The 22,808-nt window shown below is 40.1% G+C and overlaps 1 protein-coding gene across 1 annotated transcript in view; it reads right to left on the bottom strand.

Annotated features, from left to right (window-relative positions):
• zbtb34 (zinc finger and BTB domain containing 34) overlaps window positions 1-3,134 on the bottom strand; it is a 10,847-nt gene extending 7,713 nt beyond the window's left edge. Inside the window, exon 1 of the mRNA XM_032516639.1 lies at window positions 2,861-3,134. Coding sequence (XP_032372530.1) covers window positions 2,861-2,878 — 18 coding nt within the window. The 5' untranslated portion in view covers window positions 2,879-3,134. The remainder of the gene's footprint in view (window positions 1-2,860) is intronic.
• Between the last annotated feature and the right edge of the window lie 19,674 nt (window positions 3,135-22,808).

Below are 22,808 nucleotides of genomic sequence, written 5' to 3' on the forward strand. Positions count from 1 at the left end.
ACCATTTGGCAACTTTTAAAAAGTAAACTTTCCTTCGGGAATCTTATTGGCATCCATTTTGGCATCTTACTCTCGCCATCCACTCCAAATGTAACGTTACCACTCTTTGGCTGGCTTGCAAGCCCAAATAAATGTGTGTGGTGTGCCTGTTGTTTTGTTTCCGACCTAGCTAGATCTGGTGTGGTGTTGTAGTTTTTCTAGCGTTACTAGTTGTTGCAACAGCCTGTGTAAAAAATTACAAAGTTTGCTAGGCCAAAAAGAACGTTAATCTTGCAATAAACAAACTGAGGCCTTTAAAATTAGTTTGCGTTAACGCCGTTAATAACGAAATTAACTGACAGCAGTAATGTTTAGCCTTGGGTGTGTTCTCATTTCATTTGAGTAAGCTACATAACTGGAAATGCTCATTTTCATTTCAGTTTACTTACCTTAGCCAATCTGCTAATCAATACCAGTGGAAGACTTAAAAGACTTGAGCCTCTCCACGTCATCTTTACACCTTTAACATAGTCATTCCCTAACATTGAAGACAAATCTTAACTGACAGAATTACACATTACTGTACAGTGCAGTGAAGTTTGCCATGATCACACAATCAAGTTCTTCTTGGTGGCACGGTGTCACTCAAGGCCTAGAGACGGCAAAAAGGAAATCGAGTAGGTATGTTTTGGAATTTGACTGAAGAAAAAAAAGATAGCAGCAAGGCATCCACAAGAACAGACAAATGTTATCTTCTGAATTCACTACATGCAGCAACTGATGCATCCAGATGAGAGGAACTAGTTGAAAAGGCAACCAACTTGATCCTCAACAGAACTCTAACTCGCCCTTTCCCATTCTTCCTGTGAAGCGGTTATTTTGCATTTTGTCCACCATCAACCTTGACAAATTTACCACATCTTATTTACAATGTGAACATAGCTTTTAATGGCCAGCACTCATTAGCTGGGATAAGATCATGCTACACTGCCTTTTCACCTAGAGCCACTCTGCAGTGATTTCCCTTGTTGCAATTACAGATGGCAGTGATACATTTGACGCAATGCCCAAAACAGGTTTTATTACCGCACAATGGTCAGGTTTTGCTATGGTAGAAAATAATTCAAGCAAGGGAGCCACTGTTTACTGCTGACATGCAGGAAAAAAACCTGCATATGCTTGTCTATGTCTAATGCACATGTCAATGTTACCGTCTACTTCAGGTACGTTTCCTACATTCCCAAAATGTATATTGGTTTGAAAAAATACTGTAAATACACTGCTAGAGTAAATAATTGTGAATACTTTTGCTCACATCATGAGACAATTTTGTATTTCCAGATACCCAGGATAGACCAGAGATTGTTGTTTTCACCAGACACAACTGTCATTCATTTCAGCTGGCGTTTTAAACCAATCAAGCTTTACTGCTTATCCTTAGCACCCAATCAACCCTACTTTTTTTATAGTCCCTTTTCTGTTAAGCATAATGGTTGCTCATGCAAAAGTTGTAATTGGTTGGGCTCCACTGTGTCCGGAAATGCCTCATGGTAAATATAAATATAAATATATATATATATATATATATATATATATATATTTAGACTAGTTTCCGATGCAAAAGTACTGGAATATTGCAAGTTGTTGGTTTCAAACTGGATTGTTGAATTTCAGAGCAAATTAATGTCACAGAAAGAGTAATACATAGTCCTTGGTGACATAGGTGAACCCATGTGTACAGAATAACCTGCCATGTCCCTGCACTTTGTTCTTTCCTGCCATACCATCACGTACACTTATTTACCAGTAAATTACATTCATTGTGACCGAAAGCATTGAGAATACTGGCGTCACCTTAACAGATGCCCTGGGATTGTATGTAACGTTAATGTTGCAGGTTAGTTTATGACACGCTAATTACAAAACAGTTACGGGCCTGATGCCATCCCATTAGCGTTGTGGATTTAAAATAAGACGTTTTTTTATTGCAAGACTTTGCTACACATTCAGTACGTAATTTAGCTAGCTAATCACTAAGAATCTCATTTACCCGTGTTAGCTTCATCGTGCATGGACACTGAGGGACATTAGCATGTAACGTTACTGTTGATCCCAAACATGCATACTGTGCTGATACATTGGGGAGCAGATGTGCGGTGTCTCAAACTTCGTTGCAAAGCATTCTGTTAGCAGTTAACTTAGTAAGATAGCTATTGATGAGGTGGTGGTGGTGGAAAGGAACTACCTAGTGCAGTAGCTAACGGTTGGCGTTAGCATTGCCGTCACATCCTAGCTACTGCTTTTGTTTGTGTCTCCACCATTTCTCATTTAAACGTTAACTCGTAGTTAAAGTCTGATTAACGTTAGTAAAAAAATAGCATCGGCTAACAGGGCCAAACCACCCCAACTATAAAAGCAGCACACAAGCTAATTTCCATCGCGTTAGTTAGCTATAGCGGCTAGCCTAAATCGAGCAAAAAAGATCAGAAAAGAAAGCCTAACTCTCACACAGACTTCACATTTTCACGCATGGTGGATTGTTTTACGGGTTGGTCTCACATTTTCTGATTATAAAAAAGCTTGACAGTGTATGGTTCAGTAACGTTAGCTAAAATACAACATCGAACGCGGGTACAAACTATATCGGCGGCTGTCATGAACTAGCTGCTATGCTAGTCAGCTTATGATACCAATTAGCTGGCAACCGTCCCATGTCTGCCAGTGCTAAGTAGCAGCTAACGCTAACTAGCATTTGGTTGCTAGCGTACTGTCGCAGGCAATTATTTCGCCATTACTTTTTCTGTCATAGCAAAGACGCACCGAAATTGCAATTACATTATGGTCACTAGTCCGAGCCAAAGTTGAAGTCCATAACACTCACCGTCTTGCAGATTAGCATTAAACGTTGTCCATTCCACTCAGTAGTTCGCTAACACTACAGCCAGGCCTCCCCCCCTCTCCAGTCCAGATGTGTCAGACAGTTGCTGCTGCAATTTTTGCATCAACAGGAAGTGTTCTTTTGGCTCTTTGCATTCATTCTATCAGTGTGTTTTGCAGCAGCAGCAGCCCCTCCCTGGCTCATGTCAGTGTGTTGTACAAAGACATTATGTTCTTAATATACGACGTAGACACGCGTAAAAATAAATGTAAAGTAACCTATAGTCAGTATTCAAATAGTTTATAAAATCTAACGTGGCTAACTTATACTCATACTCTTATCTAGTGACTATACCGTGCCATGATAGTATACATAGGTCAGTTTAATTTGCTTCCACTTTCCAGCACTGACTGTGGGAGCGGACATTACATTTAAGTGTAATGTGCATTTGTTCCCCGGATTTGTAAATGTTGTATTCATTATTATCACCTTTCTACATTTTAATATGAGCTTCGTTAAAATCTAAGGTGACATTGGATTCCTTTCCAGCTGTGCACCTGTGCAAGTGTCCCTCCAACCAACCACACACGCGCACGCACGCGCGCGCGCACACAAACACACACACGCGGAGAGGGAAAGGAAAGAGAGAGAGAGAGAGAGAGAGAGAGAGAGAGAGAGAGAGAGAGAGAGAGAGAGAGAGATTAGCTTTCTTATTTTCTAAACATGTTAAAACATTGGCAACATTTACATGATCTTAATGATATAAACTGATTTAAATCACTCTGTTTAGCCTATTTAGTCCACAAACTGATTAGGTTATCACCAATTGACAGTCCCTAAATCTGCGTTTGAGTTGAGCGAAGTTGTGTCACTATTAGGCTACAACTGTAGGTGCATTGGTTAACTCTAAACTCATCAGAACCCTTGATAGTTACATTTTACTTTAGTTTTTCAGCCATTTGGAGTGTTTCATAAAGTTTTTGGAATGAGTTGCATAATCTGTTTTTTTAACTGAAAATGAATTCATTCAATTCTGCATAAATTCCACAAAGGGGCGCCAGAGACTAAATCGATGATTTAACATCAACTTTGCGTCCAATTCCTCACTTTCATTATAATACACAACTCTCAAAAGATTACATGGAAAATATGTTATCCAACCAATCAGATTGCATTATACAGTAAATTAAATTATAAATCATACAATTAAACTTCAGTGAAAAAACATGTTACTTTTTCATGTTTATTTTTTTGACAAGGTCTGTGTTGTCCGGTCTTAATAAAGTATGTTAACAAATCGTGCGCCTCACGATTGATTAAAAATTGACAAATGAGAAGCATGTTGGAAACACTGTGGAATTTAACAAGGAACTTTATGAGTAAATTACTAAATAACAATATTTCTAATCCTCTGCATATAAATGTTCTCCATTAATTCAATAAAACTACAAAAACCACTCAATGTAAGTGTAATGTTCATGATCGATCTTAAGAAAACAGAAATAAAGAAATAATATTAGCATTTCAACATTTGGCCATTACCCTGTATCGACAACGAGATTTGTGGTAATCACTTTTGTGTCTGTAGAGCTTTGAATATGCAGTAATGATCGAGCACTACAAATATTGTTATTTATAAGCACTTTGCACTTACCCAAAAGCTGGTGTCACCACATACGGTTTTTCATAACTTTAAAATCTTTTGTTTATCTTTTTCATGTCTGTAAATGGATGATTATTGTGGAATTGTGTACGTTGTGAACCTAACCAGAGGTTGAAGTTCACATTTCACAATATGTTATTATAATAGCTGCTTGCAAACATTGTGTATACTAGGTTTTGATTCTGCTGGTTAAAAGTCTTTTCTGCTGTCTACTGTTTGGAGCACTAACATGACATGAATGTGTGCTGTGTGTGTTTCTTTTTTTTTCCTTTGAGTGTGAGTGACAGGTTGGCGGCTCAGGTGAATATCTGACCTAATCTGTGTGCAGGTGGGTGATCAACGTAGAGAAAGGAATCGCTTTGTCATTGCACGTGCTTCTTGTTAAACAAGTCACTCCTCTATTCTCGACCGTAATTTGCTTTTTTTTCTTCTTTTTTTCTTTTCTGGAGATTGATGCACAACTGAAGGTGCAGCCAAAGTATGGTGATTAGAGATGGTTTTGTTGATCCGCAGGAATGATCATGGTATTGATAACATTTCAAACAAACTCATAATCAAAGGGTTTCCTGTTGAAGTTGTAATCTTTTCTGAAATGAGGCTTTGTTAGCTCAGTGTCATTTAGTTGACCAGGAATTATTCGGCGGTAAGCTAATGGGGCTGGTTCTGAGTGGTGGAGCGCCAGGGATCGTATAGGGGCTCCAGGTGGTGTGGCCTGGGGCTCTGATGTGCTGCTCCTTTTTAATCCCAGATGACATTGCAAAATCCCCAAAGCCCATGCCCCTGTATAAGACTGTATAGGAGCAGAGACCAGATGATTTGTCTAAAGAGCACGTATCATGTATCAAACTGAGGGAATAAGGAGCTCCACTGTTTAATGTTTAGCCTGAAACCGTTTGTTATGCTTAATATGTAAGATAGGTATTTATTCTTTATCTGAAAAGAAATTGTGTGGGATTCTGGTTACATTCTCCCATAAGTCTAATAATACTCTTTTTTATTTTTTATTTCTGTTTCTCTGATTATGTTCCATCAATTGTAATTACTATGAAAACAAACATTTGTGAGCCTTTTAATATTTGCAGTTTTGTTACAATATTAAAAGCCATCAAACAATTCTGCTGCAGTCAACAAACACCACTCTAACCACAGTTTGTTTGGTAACGTTGAATAAGTAGCCCAATTTTTAAGCTTAACATGAATAACACATTGTTTGTAATGTGTGCCAAGAGTCCCAGAATACCTTGGCTGTCAGTGCTAGGGAGAACAATGGTCTCCCAGTGCTCCTGTCCAGAAATAGTCTATAGCTCACTGATGGAGAACATATTTCCCAATAGCAGGTGTCTGAGTCAGTCAGTGCCTGATCCTCACCATGACTGTAAATGAAAGGGCCAGCTCGTCCAGGTGCGGGAGCACCTCTTTGGCCCTCTCAGGTTTCTCCTTGATGGAGGATTTTTTGTGGAAGAATGAACAAGAGAAATATTGAAAATAAAGGATGTATATTACTATTAAACAAATACATCATCCCCTTTAGCATATCAAATATTCTACATATGAGCAATTTGCTCTCTGAGACTAATGACACAGACCATAATAGATTATTGCAGGCCTATAAGTCTTGTTCTTGTTTTACAACACAGAAGGTACGTGACGGTTTTACTCTTCAGTCCATGCTTTGTATCGGACAAACAAACAACATGCCTCAAAATCCTTTTGTGATTTGGAAGTGCATTATTAAAGCAAACCCAGCATAAGCTTTTGAAATATTTATACATCCCAATGATAGTCAGTTGGACATATCTTCATTTCATTTAAAAAATCAGCTGGACTCCAACCGAAGCCATTCAAGACCAAAACCTCAACAGCTAAGAGAGTTTTACCAGTAAGTACAATAATCACTTGCATTGCAAGGATAATGAGCTCTCAGATGTGTCATATATTTGCCTGAGAAATTAAGCCAATTTGTGGAAATGGTGGCCTGGGGTTGAGGGAATACAGAGTGGCTTGTAAAGATGAGTGATATCTGGCACAGCATGAAGAGAATGAGAGGTGTGCTGCCCGGTGCTTAGCTCAAATGAAAGCTCTGATTAGTGGAGCAAAGATCAAAATGACAGAGCGGTGGAGGCTTCAGCTGGGCCTTTGTTATTGATAAGTCTGTCATCTCTGCTGATATTGGAGCAGTAATGGCAGCTGATGATTAGGCCACTCCTGAGCTATTAACTACATTTCTTATCCTTTTACTGGGGCCCAAGAGAGCCTGGTTGAGAGACAAAGGCTTCCTTTATGAGGCTGGCTCCTTAAACGGCATCCACCTGACCTAAAAGGCACAACTGTTACTGTCTTTCTGCCAGGCCAGGGACGAGATACATGTCAGAGGTCGCAGTGTGCCGCTGTTTGAAATGAAGGGGTTCTGAGTGAGTAAGCTGCTGAAAGACGGCTGCAGCAAAATTACAGAAAATTGGCTGTTTTGTCAACATTTCATCAGAAGATTTACAGAAAGCTGACCCCGACCCATTCTCTCCCCCTCTTTCACAAGGCTAAGTAGATTGAGTGGGTCGGAATTGACTGACAAACAAATCTCTTCTTTATTTCTTTCTCGCTTTCTCTTTCCCTCTCTAGAAGTGATATTCAATATGATCTCTTTTTAATGATCCTAAGTGGCTGAAATTACATAGCTTCAACACATATTGTTGAGGTTGTTTTAGTCTGATTCCAGGGCACACAAAGGGTATAAAAGGTACGCCTCAAAATGTTTAAATTCCCCAACGAAAAGAATAATATGGCTAGCATTTTGTATTAGGCACTTTTTTTTTAAGGATAATTTTTTGGGGCTTTCCTTTATTTGATAGTGACAGTGGATAGACAGGAAAGGTGGGAGAGAGATGGGGGGCAAAGGGCAGCAAAGGGCTGCATGATTCAAACCCAGGCTGCTGCAAAGGACTCAGCATGGGGCGCAGGCTCTTACTGGGTGAGCTAGAGGTTGCCCCCCCCAGGACATTTATTTTAATATTTAGGCTTAGCTGTTAATTTAAATGTACAGTATAACAGTTTGCTAGTGAGCACTAACCAGGGCTGACCTACCTGTACTTCTGCAGGTGCAAGGGAGTACATTCAAAGATTGTGTATAAGCATAAGTAATTTGAAAAAGAAAAATTACAATTTGATTGAAAAAATACACCCGTAGATGGCTGCAACTCCTGATCACTTGAAATACCGTAGATAGCCTGAATCTGTTTCAACCTTTTAATACTATTTCAAACTTATCCTAAGTGGCTAGGCTAAGTGGTTTAAATAGTTAGCTAAAAGTAATTGATAATTGATCTAAATAGATGAAAAATGATAAATATGTGGTAAAAACGTTTAGCTAACAGTAGCCCAATGGGTAAGATGTTTAAATAGATAGCTAGTAGGCTAATAGGTACTTCATACGTGGTTAAAACAGTTGGCTAAAGTAAATGGATACAATTTTTAAATAGATAGCTAAAAGTAGTCAAATACATGGTTAAAAAAGTTAAAATTAATAGATAGCCGATATGTTTGAATAGATAGCTAAGATTTGGCAAAATATGTGGTTAGTTTGCTAAAATCAATAGACCTACAAAGCCTAAAGGAGGTGTATGGATAAGTAGTTAAAACAGTTATCTATTGGTTAAAATAGATTGCTAATAGGTAAATAGACTAAACATAATTGATAAATGGTTGAAATTACTGGTTAAATCAATTAATTAATGTTTAACTAAAAGAACCAGATAAATGGTTGAAACACCCAGCTTCAGTATCTCCAATTGGTAGTAGAACAAATGCAATTCAATTATATATATACAATACTGTAGCCTTTTTTTTAATTTATATAATTAGTAGTACTAACATACCGTTTAAAAACCAATTCAAATGACACGTTTGGAACATGACAACTGGTGTCACCAGGGTACTTGAGAACATTTGACAGGGCTGTGAGAGTACTTGCAACAAAAAAGATTGGGAACCACTGGGCTAAATTGCATACAAGCTTGTTTTTTTGGGTGCAGCCTTTCCATCTTCAGCTCCATGATTTGTCTCTGACCTCAGCACAGTCCGCGCTCTGCCTTTGGTATGCTCCTACAAAGGCCAACAGGAATCCTAGGCTTGTTGATTTAGCCCCCAGTGGCCGGAGGCACAGCATCTTTCATTAACGTCTAAAACCTCAGGAATGAGATACTGGCCTCACGATAAGATCTGGTAATGCAGTAACATGGAATTATGGAAGAAGAAAATTGCCATTTTGTATATAAGCACCTGTGATCTCCCATGAAAGCCCCCTGTTCCCCAGGTTGGGTCAGTCCCAGGAGAGGACAGGGTCCTGGAACCCAATCCATCTTGTGGAGGAGAGATTTTCAGACTGAAAGCCTGGAGCAATGGAAGGTGTGCTGCTGTCTGTGGAAGGTCAGCTTAGTGTAGTAAGACAGTGATCCTGTGTGCCTGCCGGAGAAAATCATTACCCCACCCCCCCCAACCCCGATTGTAATTCTGTTTGTTGTCAGCAAATGTGTTAAGGTCAATACAAAGCATTTATGAGACACTCCAGAGGTATTGTCACAGTACTTTATCAGTTTACCAGTAAGTGTGGACAAATCAGAGAGCTGCTGTGAGAATACGGTAGTTCTTGTTTCTTACGTTGCTATGTGCACCTTGCCGCTTTTCGAAAGGTGTTTCTTTATCTGAACCTCTGTGGAGGGAACATGTCAGCAACAATAGAGTTATGTGGCATTCTGACATTTTGAAGAAGTTGGATACCCTTTTTACTCGCACGCCGAGGTCAAATTCAGAGTCCTCCAGAGAGCGTGAAAAGAATGCAGGTGTTCTGCTTGCAGCAAACAGCCTGAAGAAAAAAAAATATCCCCTCACCATCCATGAGCCTCCCTCATCCTGTGAAAAGGCCCATGGCAATCACAATGATGAAGTTTCCAATGTCTCTGGTTTGCATTGCAATTTTGGCACGTAAGGCTTATTGGTCATTTGCACATCTTTGGACCAAGGATTTTTTCATTTCATCCAAAATGGAGGTCCTATAGGGATTTTACAAAGAAAGCTTTATCAGATTTTTCCCAGGATTTCCATAAATACATACCACAACCATACATTTGAATGGCCAGTTTTCTTAATATATAAAACAAGTCCAAATGGCTGGCAATGCATGTTCATGGTAAAACAGATCAACTGGAAAGAAGAGGCTGGAAGGAAAAAAGAAGGACGAGAAAAGTCTTATTGTGGCAGAACTGATGTGTTTTTGTCTCCTCTGGATAGTTTCTTCATCACCTCTTTAAATTTTTAAAGCATTTGGCACACAGCCTGTGGCAGGTTCTCTTGAGGAGGCAGCAAAGCAATGAGGGTCAATGGTGCCATAAATCTTAGACCGTCCACTTTGGAATCAGATGTGGACACTTGAGATATGCATATTTAATAGAATGTTCATGTCTGTGTGACTTGAATGTCCAAGTTAAAAGCCTTTTATAAAAGAAAATAGATGCTAACAAGTGAGAACAAGGCTGTTTTTTCGCTGGGGACCTATAGTGCTGAGGGGTCTTCATCTTGTGTTTAAGATGCAGAATGAATAACATGCATAAAAAGCCACATAAGTCCTGCCTTTGGGTCTCAAAGGGCCTGTGGGGGGGAGGAGAGCTGGCAGCCATGTTTTTGCACCTCATTCCAGAGCCATGCAATAAGGGACATAACTTTAGCTTTAACGTAAGAATGAGTTTTGCACTCAGAGACGAGCTTTCTCCCTTCAACCTCTATCACCCTCTACTAGATCAAAGCTCATAGGTTTAAAGCTTTAGTGCATAACGTTTTTATATTTAATGAACATCCGTTACATTCAAGCCATTGACATAGGAGTTGATACAAAACTTAGCTCCGCAAAACTCTGTATTTCTAAGTATGGCTATGTTCAGAAAATTCTGTCGCAACGTTTGAGCGCAGAAAATCATGCAAACATAATTACCTCTTCTACAGAGTCCATCATGTTATTTTAATCCTGTGTGGTGGAGGGGTGGGTTGGTGTGTGATCACGGAAGGCTCGTATCATGTGACTGCGCCTACAGTTTTGTTGTCATTTCTTAGGATTCCTCATGGGGGAGACAGAAACTACGCACTATAGTTGTTCTGTATGCCCTCATGTATTAAGCTGTATTGAATACACATAAAAAACATTTTAAAGGAATACATTGGGGCCAAAACACAGCAGGTGTTTAGTTAGTTAGCCAAACCTGCTTTGATTTCTTTCCAACAAACCAGCATGTGCCTTTATCATCCGCAACATATGAAGGACTCTATCATGTGGGCTTTACTTCATGACAACCATACAAAGTAACTTGATCCTATAGGGTTCAGATGTATGGTGCCAGAACATACAGCCCAATTGTCTAGTCGTTGATGGAATAAAACAACCTTTCTCTGTACCAGAGTTTAAAACTGAACTGCCGTTGAGTCAAAAATAAAGAAAAAACCAAAAAAAGTCTCCAACATATAGAATGTAAATAGTTTCTGGCAACAGAGAGGGGTATAAGTTCAAGACAATATTTGGAGGCTCATTGACAGTAATTCAATTAGACAGGAATCCTCACCCGTTCTGTGGGTCAAAGTTATCCATGTTAATCAGTAGAGACCGGAGACATATAAGCTGCTGGTTTCCTGCTGGCGCTCCTCTGTCTGACTGTGCACTGTGAACAGGCTATGCATTTAAAATTCAAACTTGTGTCAATACAATCTAATTATTAAAGATGCATGTCATTAGGAGATTTTTTTGTTGAACCTATAACGTATCAAATAATATTGAAGTTACTTGGCTAAAATAACACTATTATTAGGGACTGAATGAAAAAAGGAACAAATGATGTCATGTTGAATCATTAACTAAAGGCTCTTTTCATGCAAGACATTTTGGTATGGTAATCCAAATGAGGGTCATGGTATTGCGAAAAAAGACCTCGACTTGAGTTCTTAAATGCAGGACATTTTTCTTAATTTTATTTGATTATTGTATATTTAAAAAGAATTTATACATATATTTGATAATCAATAAAAAACAATATGAAAACAAACGATCTGGAAAGCAAAATGAATTGATGTTTACTTGAAAAAATCTTTAAATAAAAGGATTTTTCAAGTCCATCTTAATTTACAAGTATTCACATGATCTTATTGACATTGAAAAGTTATTGCATGCTGTAATCATCCGTCCTGCCTATACACTGGCTTTGAATGAATTCTACCTACGCAATTCCAATGTAAGTGATAGAGGACAAAACCCCAAACTTTGTTTTTCAACACAAAACTGGATTTTATAGCTTATACTGAAATCGCACAAGAGATTTTTTCACAGCTAGTATGGAAAGTAACCATTACAGCAACCAAAACTTTTAAAATGTTCACATGGATACAGGGATGATTCTAGGATCCGACCTTTAGGGGGGCTCAGTCCCTAACGAGAATGTGACAGGAATGCAGTGCCTTGCAAAAGTATTACCCCCCCCCCCATTTAATCAATAATTCCATTAGCCGATAATCTATGAGCTAGCTGTTAAATAACAATATCAGCTAACGTTTTTTGACACTATTGACACTACGGTGGAGCTGAACCGGACACTGCATAAGTCACAATAACAACAACTAATTTCACAAAAAACATTCAGCAATTGTAGTTGCTTACGTCTCAATTTGGGTTTTAATATGTGCCATGAAATAACCAACATCTTCTTCAGGGACTACCTACGTTAAACTTTAAAAGCGTACTCCTGCTTTCCCTCTCACAGATCAGATGGAGCGAGACTCAGTCAAAGGCGGGAGTCTGGCACAACCGACTCAAATGGGCCAAAACTACATTTCTGTTGACCCTTTCTTTGACTGGGTTACAGGTGCATAGCACTGGGCGAGAGACACAGGATATTAAACCTGTTTCAAGCGCTTTCAACCTGTATTTGTTTGTCCTCAGTCAATAACAGACAAGTTTGCAACTCTAACTTGAAGCACCAAAATTGATTGAACATTTTTCTTCTAATATTATAATTGTTTGGGGGTCTGAGATGAAATTGAGGGGATCTAAAATTGCCCATTCATGGATTCATGGAATTGTTTTAAGATTGAAAAAATATGAGTAAACTGGTTTTATATTATATGAATTTAATATTCATGTTATAATAATAATAATACATTTTATTTATGGGCGCTCTTCTCGACACTTAAAGACACCTTACATGTACAGATAATCAAAGATGAAAACGGATGACAGCAAAGAATACGCAGGGCCATATAAGCAATAAAAAACAACATACAAATCGTAGTTTTTTAGACAGGATTTTAATATGGGGAGAAAGTCAGTGTCACAACATATGTTTAATTAAGAGATAGATGAACAGATTAATAGCCATCAGATTTGACCACATTAAACAATCAATTACTCATTGTAATCATGTTATTTTCTCCTGAAATTAATAGTCCCCTTTTTCTTGTGACAATCTCAGCTTGTAAGGATAGCGTTTCTTTGATAAAAGCAGTGAACGACATTGACAATGTTTGAAATCTATAATCAGACCATTGTGTCTCCTATGCAACACTTATGTCTCATTCACACCTAACGTTGTTTGGGTTGTTTAAATCCAATTTAACGCCACATTTAAATGAGGAGGCTCCTTTTGGTTCCATCTGCTCGATTGCAGATTTCCTCTAATTACCCGTGTAAGACACAGTGTGAAAGCAAACTTACCTACCAAGCCTAAGTGGGTGGCTTGATAGCATTTCACATTCATCGTAAACAATCTTAAAGACTGCCACTCCTACTCTGTGTCTCGAAAAGTGCCAAGTGTATTATCTGAATACTTCAAGAGAGAAAGTGACTTAGTGAATACAGAGCTAGTGTTTCAAATGACATTCTGAACAGTCCACTTTGGTACCAGGGTAAACTGTAACCCTCAGAGTGCTAGTTTAAGAATGCATCTGGACACTTTGCACGCTGGGTGATGTCTGCAGAGAGTAATTACTTACCAGGATGCCCTCGGCATTCCTCAAAGCAAATGATCTATTGTCTGAAAAAATAAATAACTAAGACAGCTTAGTTTGGAAATGGAGGGGAATATTGGTAGTTTGATGTGCGCATTAACAAAATAATTGATTGAAGTAACTGAGCGTGAAGATCTCGGTTACTCCAACAATTAGTTCTACCTGTCTATCTGAAGCCTCCCCGCTCCAAGAGCAGGTGGATGATGTAGAAAAATAAAAAAAGAGCAAACACACACATACACACACACACACACACCACACACACCACACACACACGCAGAGGAGAAGAGCCAGAGCTGTCATCCTGACTTTCAGATGAAGTGGGGGATTAGGTTGGAGGTGAAAGCATGCTGAGGACCATGGTGACAGCAGATGAAGGGAGATAGCACAAACTCTTGTGGAATTCACAAGCATTCATAGGCAGATTTTGTGGGGGGGGGGGGGGGGGGGGGGGGGGGGGGTGTTCAGGGTTACCACGAGAGAGCCGGAGCATTTTGGTAATGCAAATTTCATCACATAATGTCAATAGCAATGACTGAGTAAGTTTTGCTGCAGAGAAAATTACATTTCTGAAAAGATCTGAAAGGTTAAATATGCTTTTCAGATGACAAAGTCCTCCAGGGAGCATAACAGATTGTTGACAATCTTTCTCTGTTTTGAACTCTTATAAATGTACCGTGTGTGTGTGTGTGTGTGTGTGTGTGTGTGTGTGTGTGTGTGTGTGTGTGTGTGCATGCGTCTGTGTCTGTGTGAGACCAGAAACTAGGAACATCACCAGTCACCACCACTGACAACGCTGATATTAATACCAAAAATGATGTCTTACAAATTGCACCTTATGCTCAGGATATTGTTGTGTGTAGTATGCATGTGTGTGTGTGTCTCATATGTCTTTTCTGGTGTTATGGCTGTGCAGGAATTTGCTTCTCAGTGTGTTTCTTCTGCTGCCGGGTCTGACTGTGGTGGTCCCGCGGCACCAGCCATCCGTCCATCCACAGACACGCTGACTCGGCCAGCCTGGGCTCAGGTATCTCCCCTAACCTCCCCTTTGTCCTGCTTTAAAATAGACTCTTTTGTCTGGTGTTTTCTGCAGGTCATTGTGAGGAGCGCTTCTTAGTGTCAGCTTTAATTCACACTGTAACCCAAGCCGTGATGCCTCCCAACTATCCAAGCTGCCTGCCTTGCATTCAGTGGCTCCTTGGAGAGCTGAGGCTGCATTACCCCCACTACCCCCCAATAACTGCACCCAAGGGACGACTTGCAAACTTTGTTGCTTAAATATTTAAAAGCCCTTTAATTGACATCCTTCAGACCTCACCCAGAGCTCCAACCTGAATGCTGCTCTGTGAACATAAAAGAAAAATGCTGGTGCTGTTTTTTTATCAAGTCATTGTCTCCCAGCGCTGCAGAGATTAGATTATAGAGTACTCCATTTTTTTCTTCCAAGATCACAGATCGAATATCCAAAGCCACAATTCATCACTGCAAATAGATCGGTGTCTGCTTTGTTGCTGGGCTTCTTTCTTCTTTTGAAGCAATAGTTTTGAAATCGTAACAGAAAAAAGTGCCCCTTTTCATTCAAAACAGGTAGATTTATATCTTTAAATGACACTTACTGCAGCTAAGCAGCTTGCATTGACTGTGTTTTTATAACTTCTGACCTTAGAATGAACTGACGTCAAAAAATAGTTTCAATTAAAGGACCCTCAGTGCCAATTACAACAACAAAACCATGGGATAAAAATTGTGCAGTGGATAATGTGAAATAGAGTTGCACTGAAGGAAATGCACCAAAAAAAAGTCAACAACGGAGGTATTTTTCTCTTTGGAGCTTAACCTAAGGTCTCAGCTGGGGAGATACAGCCCCCAGGCTCTGTCTGTCTGTCTACCCTCGGAGAGGAGAAGAAAACAACAGGAGAAAAGAGAAAAGAGGCTCATGTTAAAACAGCAAACATCATAACCTGATATCGACACTCAGCTGGGGTTGGTTTTACTTCTGCAGTCTCTGTTTGTCTCTCATGGGAGGGTGCAATCTATAAGGGCTTCCTCAAACTATCTCCATGGCTAAAAATAAATCCAAAATACAGTACAGCTGGTGTCAGAAGTTTAAAGAGTGAACTGGTAAAAACACAGACATCATTCATATTTCTGTTTGGTCTTTAAATGTGCAACTCATTTTGTTAAAACTAAACTACACATTTGAGAATCTTTTTTTTTTTTTACATTTGCTGTTGTAGGAATCAATGGAATTGGGACTGAGAGCCACAGACATCATCCATCAGTCTAAAAGGATACGTCTGGCTACATTTTTTGTCATTGTCAACAGCATCCCATAAAAAGATCACAAACAACAATGCATTACTCTGTCTCAGATTCTAAATCCCAACCCTGCCTGTGGCTCTGGGTCCCAATTCCACTGGGTTCCTTTTTAAATATTTAAAAAAAATGATTCACAAATATAGTTTAATTTTCACAAAATGCTTATTAATCTCATAAAACAGCTGGGCACTGTTTTTAGCTACTGTAATTCAAACAGTTGGAAATGCAAGTGCATTTGTTGGAAACAATTTTCCTCTGGGAATTAATGCACAATATCTGAGACCCCCAAACCTAAGATGAACTACAGTGGCCGTGTTAATTGTAATGGAGAAACATGACACACAGTGCAGCAGTGTGGCTGATTGATATGTTTATAATCAACAATGGAGTGATATGGCACAAATGTACCTGCTATATCAGGCTTTTATTGCAAAACACATGTTACTAGGTTCAGTTCATTTTTGGTTTTGGTCATTTCATGGGATTTGCTGACAATAAGAAAAATGAAGAATGTTACCATACTTATACTTCAAATACCAAACAACAAGTCTGGCTAGCTTTGACTTAGGACCTGTAGATAGTAATTTAACTGAATCTTTGTCGGCATACAAATTTGGACTAAACATGGTTTACATAATATACAATAGCTACCAAGTCATGACAGATTGCATAAAGATTTTGAATGTGCACCCTAAAATAAGAAAAAAAACAGCTTAAAACACAGCTGTGATCAAGATAGAAGATTCAGACGTAAATCAGATCCAAACAAGTAACCACGGTAAGGTAGAGTTCCCTCTGACAAGCGAGAGCAGGGTCTTTCAGATGGGATTGTTGTCTTGAGGAATGGAGTGGAGGTTTGTGGGAGCACGTCTCGGCCCAGTTCCCCTGCTCAGCTCACATTCTCCGAGTGAACCCGTGTCCTGGGGCCAGTTGGGCGGCACAGTCTCATGTCTCAAGTCCTCACAGTTCACTGGGCCCTTTAAAGTGAGCACACCCACCAGGGGCCCTCAGGACCACAAAAACTACAAACACTGGGCTGTCCAGGCTCCTATCTGAGACACACAGATGCACACTTGCATGCACACATGCACACACACATCAACTGTTAACAGCCCATTTATCTTTGATACAATAGAGAGACAAAAGCAAAGACAAAGATATTATCTGCATCGGTTGTTAGAAGCACGGGTTTGTAATTTCGCCCCTGAAAGTCGAAGTCAATTCCAGGCAATATTCATCATTTCTTTTTCTATGTGATTTTTTTTTTTTTTTCAGAGAACAGATCCTGAGATGGTTATGGGAGGGAAATGTCAGAGAGCGGATCAGTTTACAGACACGGCACACTCCGGTGAACATACGCACCAAGATCAAAGGGACCCCTTTGCCTACCGCAGTGCATCCCCAACAGATCTGACAAAGTGCCCCCATTGTGTGACCCTGACCCATTACTGATAATGGATCGCCTCCAGAACCGCCCCCTCGGAGGCCGAACTGGTCCTGCACACAAAGCTCCAGTCTGCGCTCTGAGGAGAGCTGCGGCACGTTGATGAACACACATGATATGACATGTCAACTTTCATGCAAGTATGACAGCCTCAAACAGACCCGAAGCAAAGTGAAGTTTTTCTTTCCACTTGGGTGTCTCCCCTTCACGAATGTGATCATTAGATCTCCATGTGTGTGAATTAGAGTCTTCCCATCATGATTCAGTCTGATCACTATTTTTGCTACAACTTTGTATTTATTATAACACAAAAGTATGTAGTATTTCAAAGACGAGGAACAATTGCCAAGTTTTGGCAAGTTTTTCCTTGCAGTTGTTTGATATTTCTGCTGAAGCAGCAATGCACAGGATTTGTTTTCAATACGAGCTATTTCTTTCACTTGCAAGAAAAAGCTCCACACATCTGTGACGGCTCAAAAATCTGCTTTATTTCATTAAGTAACGCAACAAAGCCACCGGTGATTCCAAAGCCAAATGTGCTGTCTGTCACTGTGTGTCATTATGTTGTTTGTTACCTAACTAACACCACTTGAAAAAATGTTGCACCTGGATAAACCGTGATGTGATGAATGAAAGATGGATTACATTGCTGTCAGTGTGGTCTGGGTTAACGTGTAAAATGTTGAAGTGGTGTGTTTGGGTGTTGCTTGTGTTCTGACTGCCCGATGGTGTTTTGAGCCCCCAACGTAGACTTCCAGATAGCGCTGCGACCGTTGACTTCAAGGCACCTAACCCTAACCTTAACCCTGCCTGGAAGGTGACGTTGGGGGCTTAAAACACCAAACACCGTTCTGCTGACTGCAGAAATTTGCAAACACCTATGCCATCCACATGGCTAAACATTCACACACACACACACACACACACACACGCACACACACACACACACACACACACACACTCTGTGCTCTTCTACTCTGCCACGTCCATAGCCTCGGGCATGTTCTCAGTCCCTCCCTCCCTCCCTCATAATTACTTTGGTGATCAAGGTTAGAGCAGTAGTAAAGCGCACTAACCCTTTAACCTTCCGTGAACTCCCCCATTAGTCCACCTTGGAAGCTGATGCACGGTGTCAAACACTGTCGCCCACAACAAGACGATGAATTAGTCCTGGCATGAATCTAAGAGACAGGTCTAAAGGGCTGCCGATGCCTCCACGTGAATCAGACTCTGTGGCAGAGACAGCGTGAGTGTTAGGGGGTCAAAAATGCGGCATTATCAAACAATCCCCCCCCCGTTCGCCCACCCCCTCAGTTCTCCTCTGACCCCCTGCCTGAGCTTACAGAAACAGGACAGACTCCCACTACGCACCCTGCCATTATGCCAGCCCCGAGGGCTCCTCCAGACAGCTCAGGAATTCAGGATAGGGATCCGACAAGGTCTACAGCTGGGAGGAGAATTTCTACTATCCTCCGTTTCACCCTCTTATTGTCTGGCACTGGCATCCCAGTGTTCCCTGTCTGGCTCCGTTGTCCTCCAAGCTCAGTGTTTTGATATTGTTTTTTTTTTCTCAAGGGCAACGGTCACGTGGGATCGTGACATCTGAGTTTGACGGGAAATGAATTACAAACAGTGATCATAATAAAGGTGCAAATTGAAAACTGCAGTTGACTCTGACAGAAAAAACAGAGGGGATGAAGGGAGCCTTTGTTATTAGTAGGGATGCAAATTGAAGGCATCACCCTCACTGTTATTGAAAATAACCATTACAATGAAGAAATGATTAGTCTTTGTAATGTGTGGTTCAACAGTCATCTTGACACTATTCTCCAAAAGTGCTAACTTTGCCTGTCCAAAACTTTACTGGAGGCAGATGGGAAGGCTAAATGATTGGTCCAGAGGCTGCCATCTTTTCACACCCTGATCCAGCTTTCTTGACTGCAGTACACACACTATTTTCCAGGGGGCACTATTGAGCTAAGAGAGAGAAGGACACACTGTGACTGTTGAGTCAGAGAGAAACACTTCAGCTGTGTGTGGAGGCTGAACACATGGAAGGTGAAAGGCAAATAATCAAACCCTCATTGATAATTCTCAGCTTGGATGTATATTTTAAAACATGTATGCAGTTTCAGCAGCTGAAATAAGTGTCAAAGTTCACTTTGTCACAGGATAGCCACCAGCATTTGACTGAAATAACTTTGGTAAAATCGAAACCTGGCTTTCTTTTATACAGCACCTTCAGTTTGTTAAGTAAAATGCTTGGGTGTGACTGTACGTTCCTGGGAGGACTGATCAGGTAAACCACATTCACTAGCCGCAATTAAGTGACGCAAAATTGCACTTAGCTTAATGCAATAATTGCTGTTTTGACAAGCATGACAAATCTCAAAGATGGATTTTTGGAACTGTTATAAGTGCTTTGACACTTCTACCCTTTGATTGTTTACTGTGTTAAAAGAAAGGGGCAGGGGGGATCGTTTTCATCTGCAAACAAAAACTGAAATTATACCATATGAACAAAAAACAACAACAACATTATCCAGCAAAATCCTAATTTCTATCTATATATAAATTGAAATATGGAGAAAAAAAGTTAAATTCACAATCTGTGGGGAGATGAAAGATTGCACAAATCATTGTCACTGCTGGATCTGAAAATCCGCTCGGCAACAGCTCGGTGACAGGATGAAAGGAGCGTTCACAGCTGAGGCCACAGTGTTGCCATCACACAGAATTTAGGCTACGTGATGGACAGATCAGATGGACTGGGCAGATATTAGGAGTGGGAGTAGGATATGACTGGGATGCAGATGAGGCTTGTCAGTGAGGGGGTGGTAGTTGAAGTAGGGGAGGGAGGGAGGAAAGGAGGGAGGGAAGGAGGGTGGGGGCTTCATATCCAGGGAGACTGGGCCAGCAGCAGTATGCAGGTGTTGGCTGGCTGGTGCTCCTCAGCTGGGCCCGCCGCCAGCTTGGCCCCTGGGTGCCCCGCTTTGAATTCAGGCCTTTGTGCTGCCCCGGAGAGGTCAGACAAATTCACGACTCATCATACACTGAGATAGCAATGATACAGGGTAATGACTCAACTGCAATTTCAGCCCTGTGGCCTCTGCTGTAGAAAATGTTCATCATAACAGCTTATGATGGGGATGTGATTGGCTAATAGTATTCTTTTATAGGTGAAAGACATTTTCGATAAACTTATTTGCCTGTTAATATACATTGGGCTTTGAAAATGCAAGCACCATATTTTATCTCTTGAATTATATGTACCAGAAATATTATTAAACCAATATACGCTATGATGAAGATAATATGTGGTATAGGTAATATTCAATGCAATGTGGGGAATTTAAGACATTTTAATCTATTTAGTGCTGTTCTACTGCTCTACTCTGTCCATTGAATTAAAAAAAATGTAAAGTAGGACTTCATGAAAATATTCAAACTGACTGTAATGCTGCCACATGCCAAAGTAAACGCTTTTATTAGTGGAATTGTAATTTTAGTAAAATGTGCATGCGTACATATTAATCTGACAGTAGATTGCGATTTCTTTCATTTCTGAATTAAACACTGACGTCTTCTTCACTGATAATCCTGCTTGGAAAGTCACACAGGCGTGGAGCGACACACATTATTTTATGTTGGAGGGGCCGGTGCGTCAGTGGCCTGGGTGGCGGCCTACTTAGACCCAGTCAGACTAGTGGACAAGCTCTAATGAGAAGCAGGAGAGGTGAGGTGGGAGTGGGACTGGCTCTAGGGAAGGGTCGCATGGGGTTAACTATCAAAGATGAGTGCAAGCCTATCCCTGTGGAAAAGACTCCGAAGAAAACATCACCCAGCACATGCTAAGCTCCCCAAACTGGGAGTTCCTCATCTTAATTAATCCAAGACACATCCCCCCCCACCCTACCCAAATGAGAATTTTTGCTTCACTCCACACAGGAGAACACATTTTAATGTCATGGTCACTTAGCTTGTAGACATTTTTTAGGCAATGGTATTTATTTTTATCAACTTTGTTTGTCCCAGATTGGAAACTGTTTGAAAAGCTTTAAAGTAATTCTATTATTTGTTGATCATCACTGGTTTCTTGTTAGTGTACTTTATGGTTTCTATAAAAACACACACACACACACACACACACACACACACACACACACACCCACACACACACACACACACACACACCCACACACAGACAACTGAAAGATAGCTATGCATTTAAATATTTAAATGAAATTATATCTGGAAGAAAGACTAGTATAAATGGTTAACCACAGAAAAATATGTGAAAGTAAATGTATTATTGGAGTTGGACAGATTTGTGTGGGTACACTAGGAAATACCCACCACATTGTGATAGACAGTTTAAAACCCGTAGGAAAATAAAGACAGATGTGGAAGTCAAGAATTAAGTTTTTCAGAAACAGTGGCTGCAATGAAGTTGTCTAGACGGCCAATTTTTCATGATGAAAAGCTGTCTACTGTACATCAATGCAACACAGTGATTAAAACCAAAGTTGAACCCAAATTGGTCAAATCTACTGCTGTAATAATCATACAGTACCTTTATTTTCATTTTAAAGTTAGTTAAATCAACTATGCTTTTAATTCTATTGTTAGCTTTATCTCATCAGCTGTTGACACAAGGCTAAACATTTATGAATGTGAGAGCTACTGTGTAGATCTTCATTCTCAAAAACATTCATCGTGAAATCTAAAGCACTTGTTAATTAATAACAATTCATTTATGTAATTAGCAAAGTTCCTTGAGTTACATGTGTAAAAAGGAGTAGGAAGAAGCATAAACTTATTTAGTCCTACCTCTTAATAATGATATAATTATTTACAAAACTCAATATAATTATAGAGTTTGACATACAGTACATGTCACTTATCACACCCACAGTTACCTAATTACAGTTAAATCCAGTAAATGATTACACAGCTGTATACATGGAATTTTAATTGTCTTGAAGACAAGAAATAAACATACAGATGTACATAAATGGGTTTCTTCAGGAGGGTGGCTGACGTCTCCGTTAGACACAGAGTGAGGAGCATAGTCATCCGTGAGGAGCTCGGAGTAAAGCCGCTGCTCCTTTGCGTCAAAAGGAGCCGGTTGAGGTGGTTCGGGCATCTGGTAAGGATGCCTCCTGGGCACTTCCTTAAGGAGGTGATCCACGCACGTCCAGCTGGGATGAGGCCTTGGGGAAGACCCAGGACTAGGTAGATGGATTATATCTCCAACCTTGCCTGGAAACGCCGATACCGGATAAGCGTTCGAAGATGGATGGATGTGCATATATACATACACATACCATACATACATATAAATGTACATATGCACGCACCTACAAACATCTAGTGACCTTCTTCTTCTGTTCCACAATTTCACTCCACAAATTGAGAAACGTTTTTAAGTTGTGCGAACACTTAAGGTTTTTAGATCTATGAGTTATGAGATGTTCATTAGCATTGTAAATCTT

Source organism: Etheostoma spectabile, chromosome 5, assembly GCF_008692095.1.
Source record: "Etheostoma spectabile isolate EspeVRDwgs_2016 chromosome 5, UIUC_Espe_1.0, whole genome shotgun sequence".
Classification (NCBI taxonomy): Eukaryota; Metazoa; Chordata; class Actinopteri; order Perciformes; family Percidae; genus Etheostoma; species Etheostoma spectabile.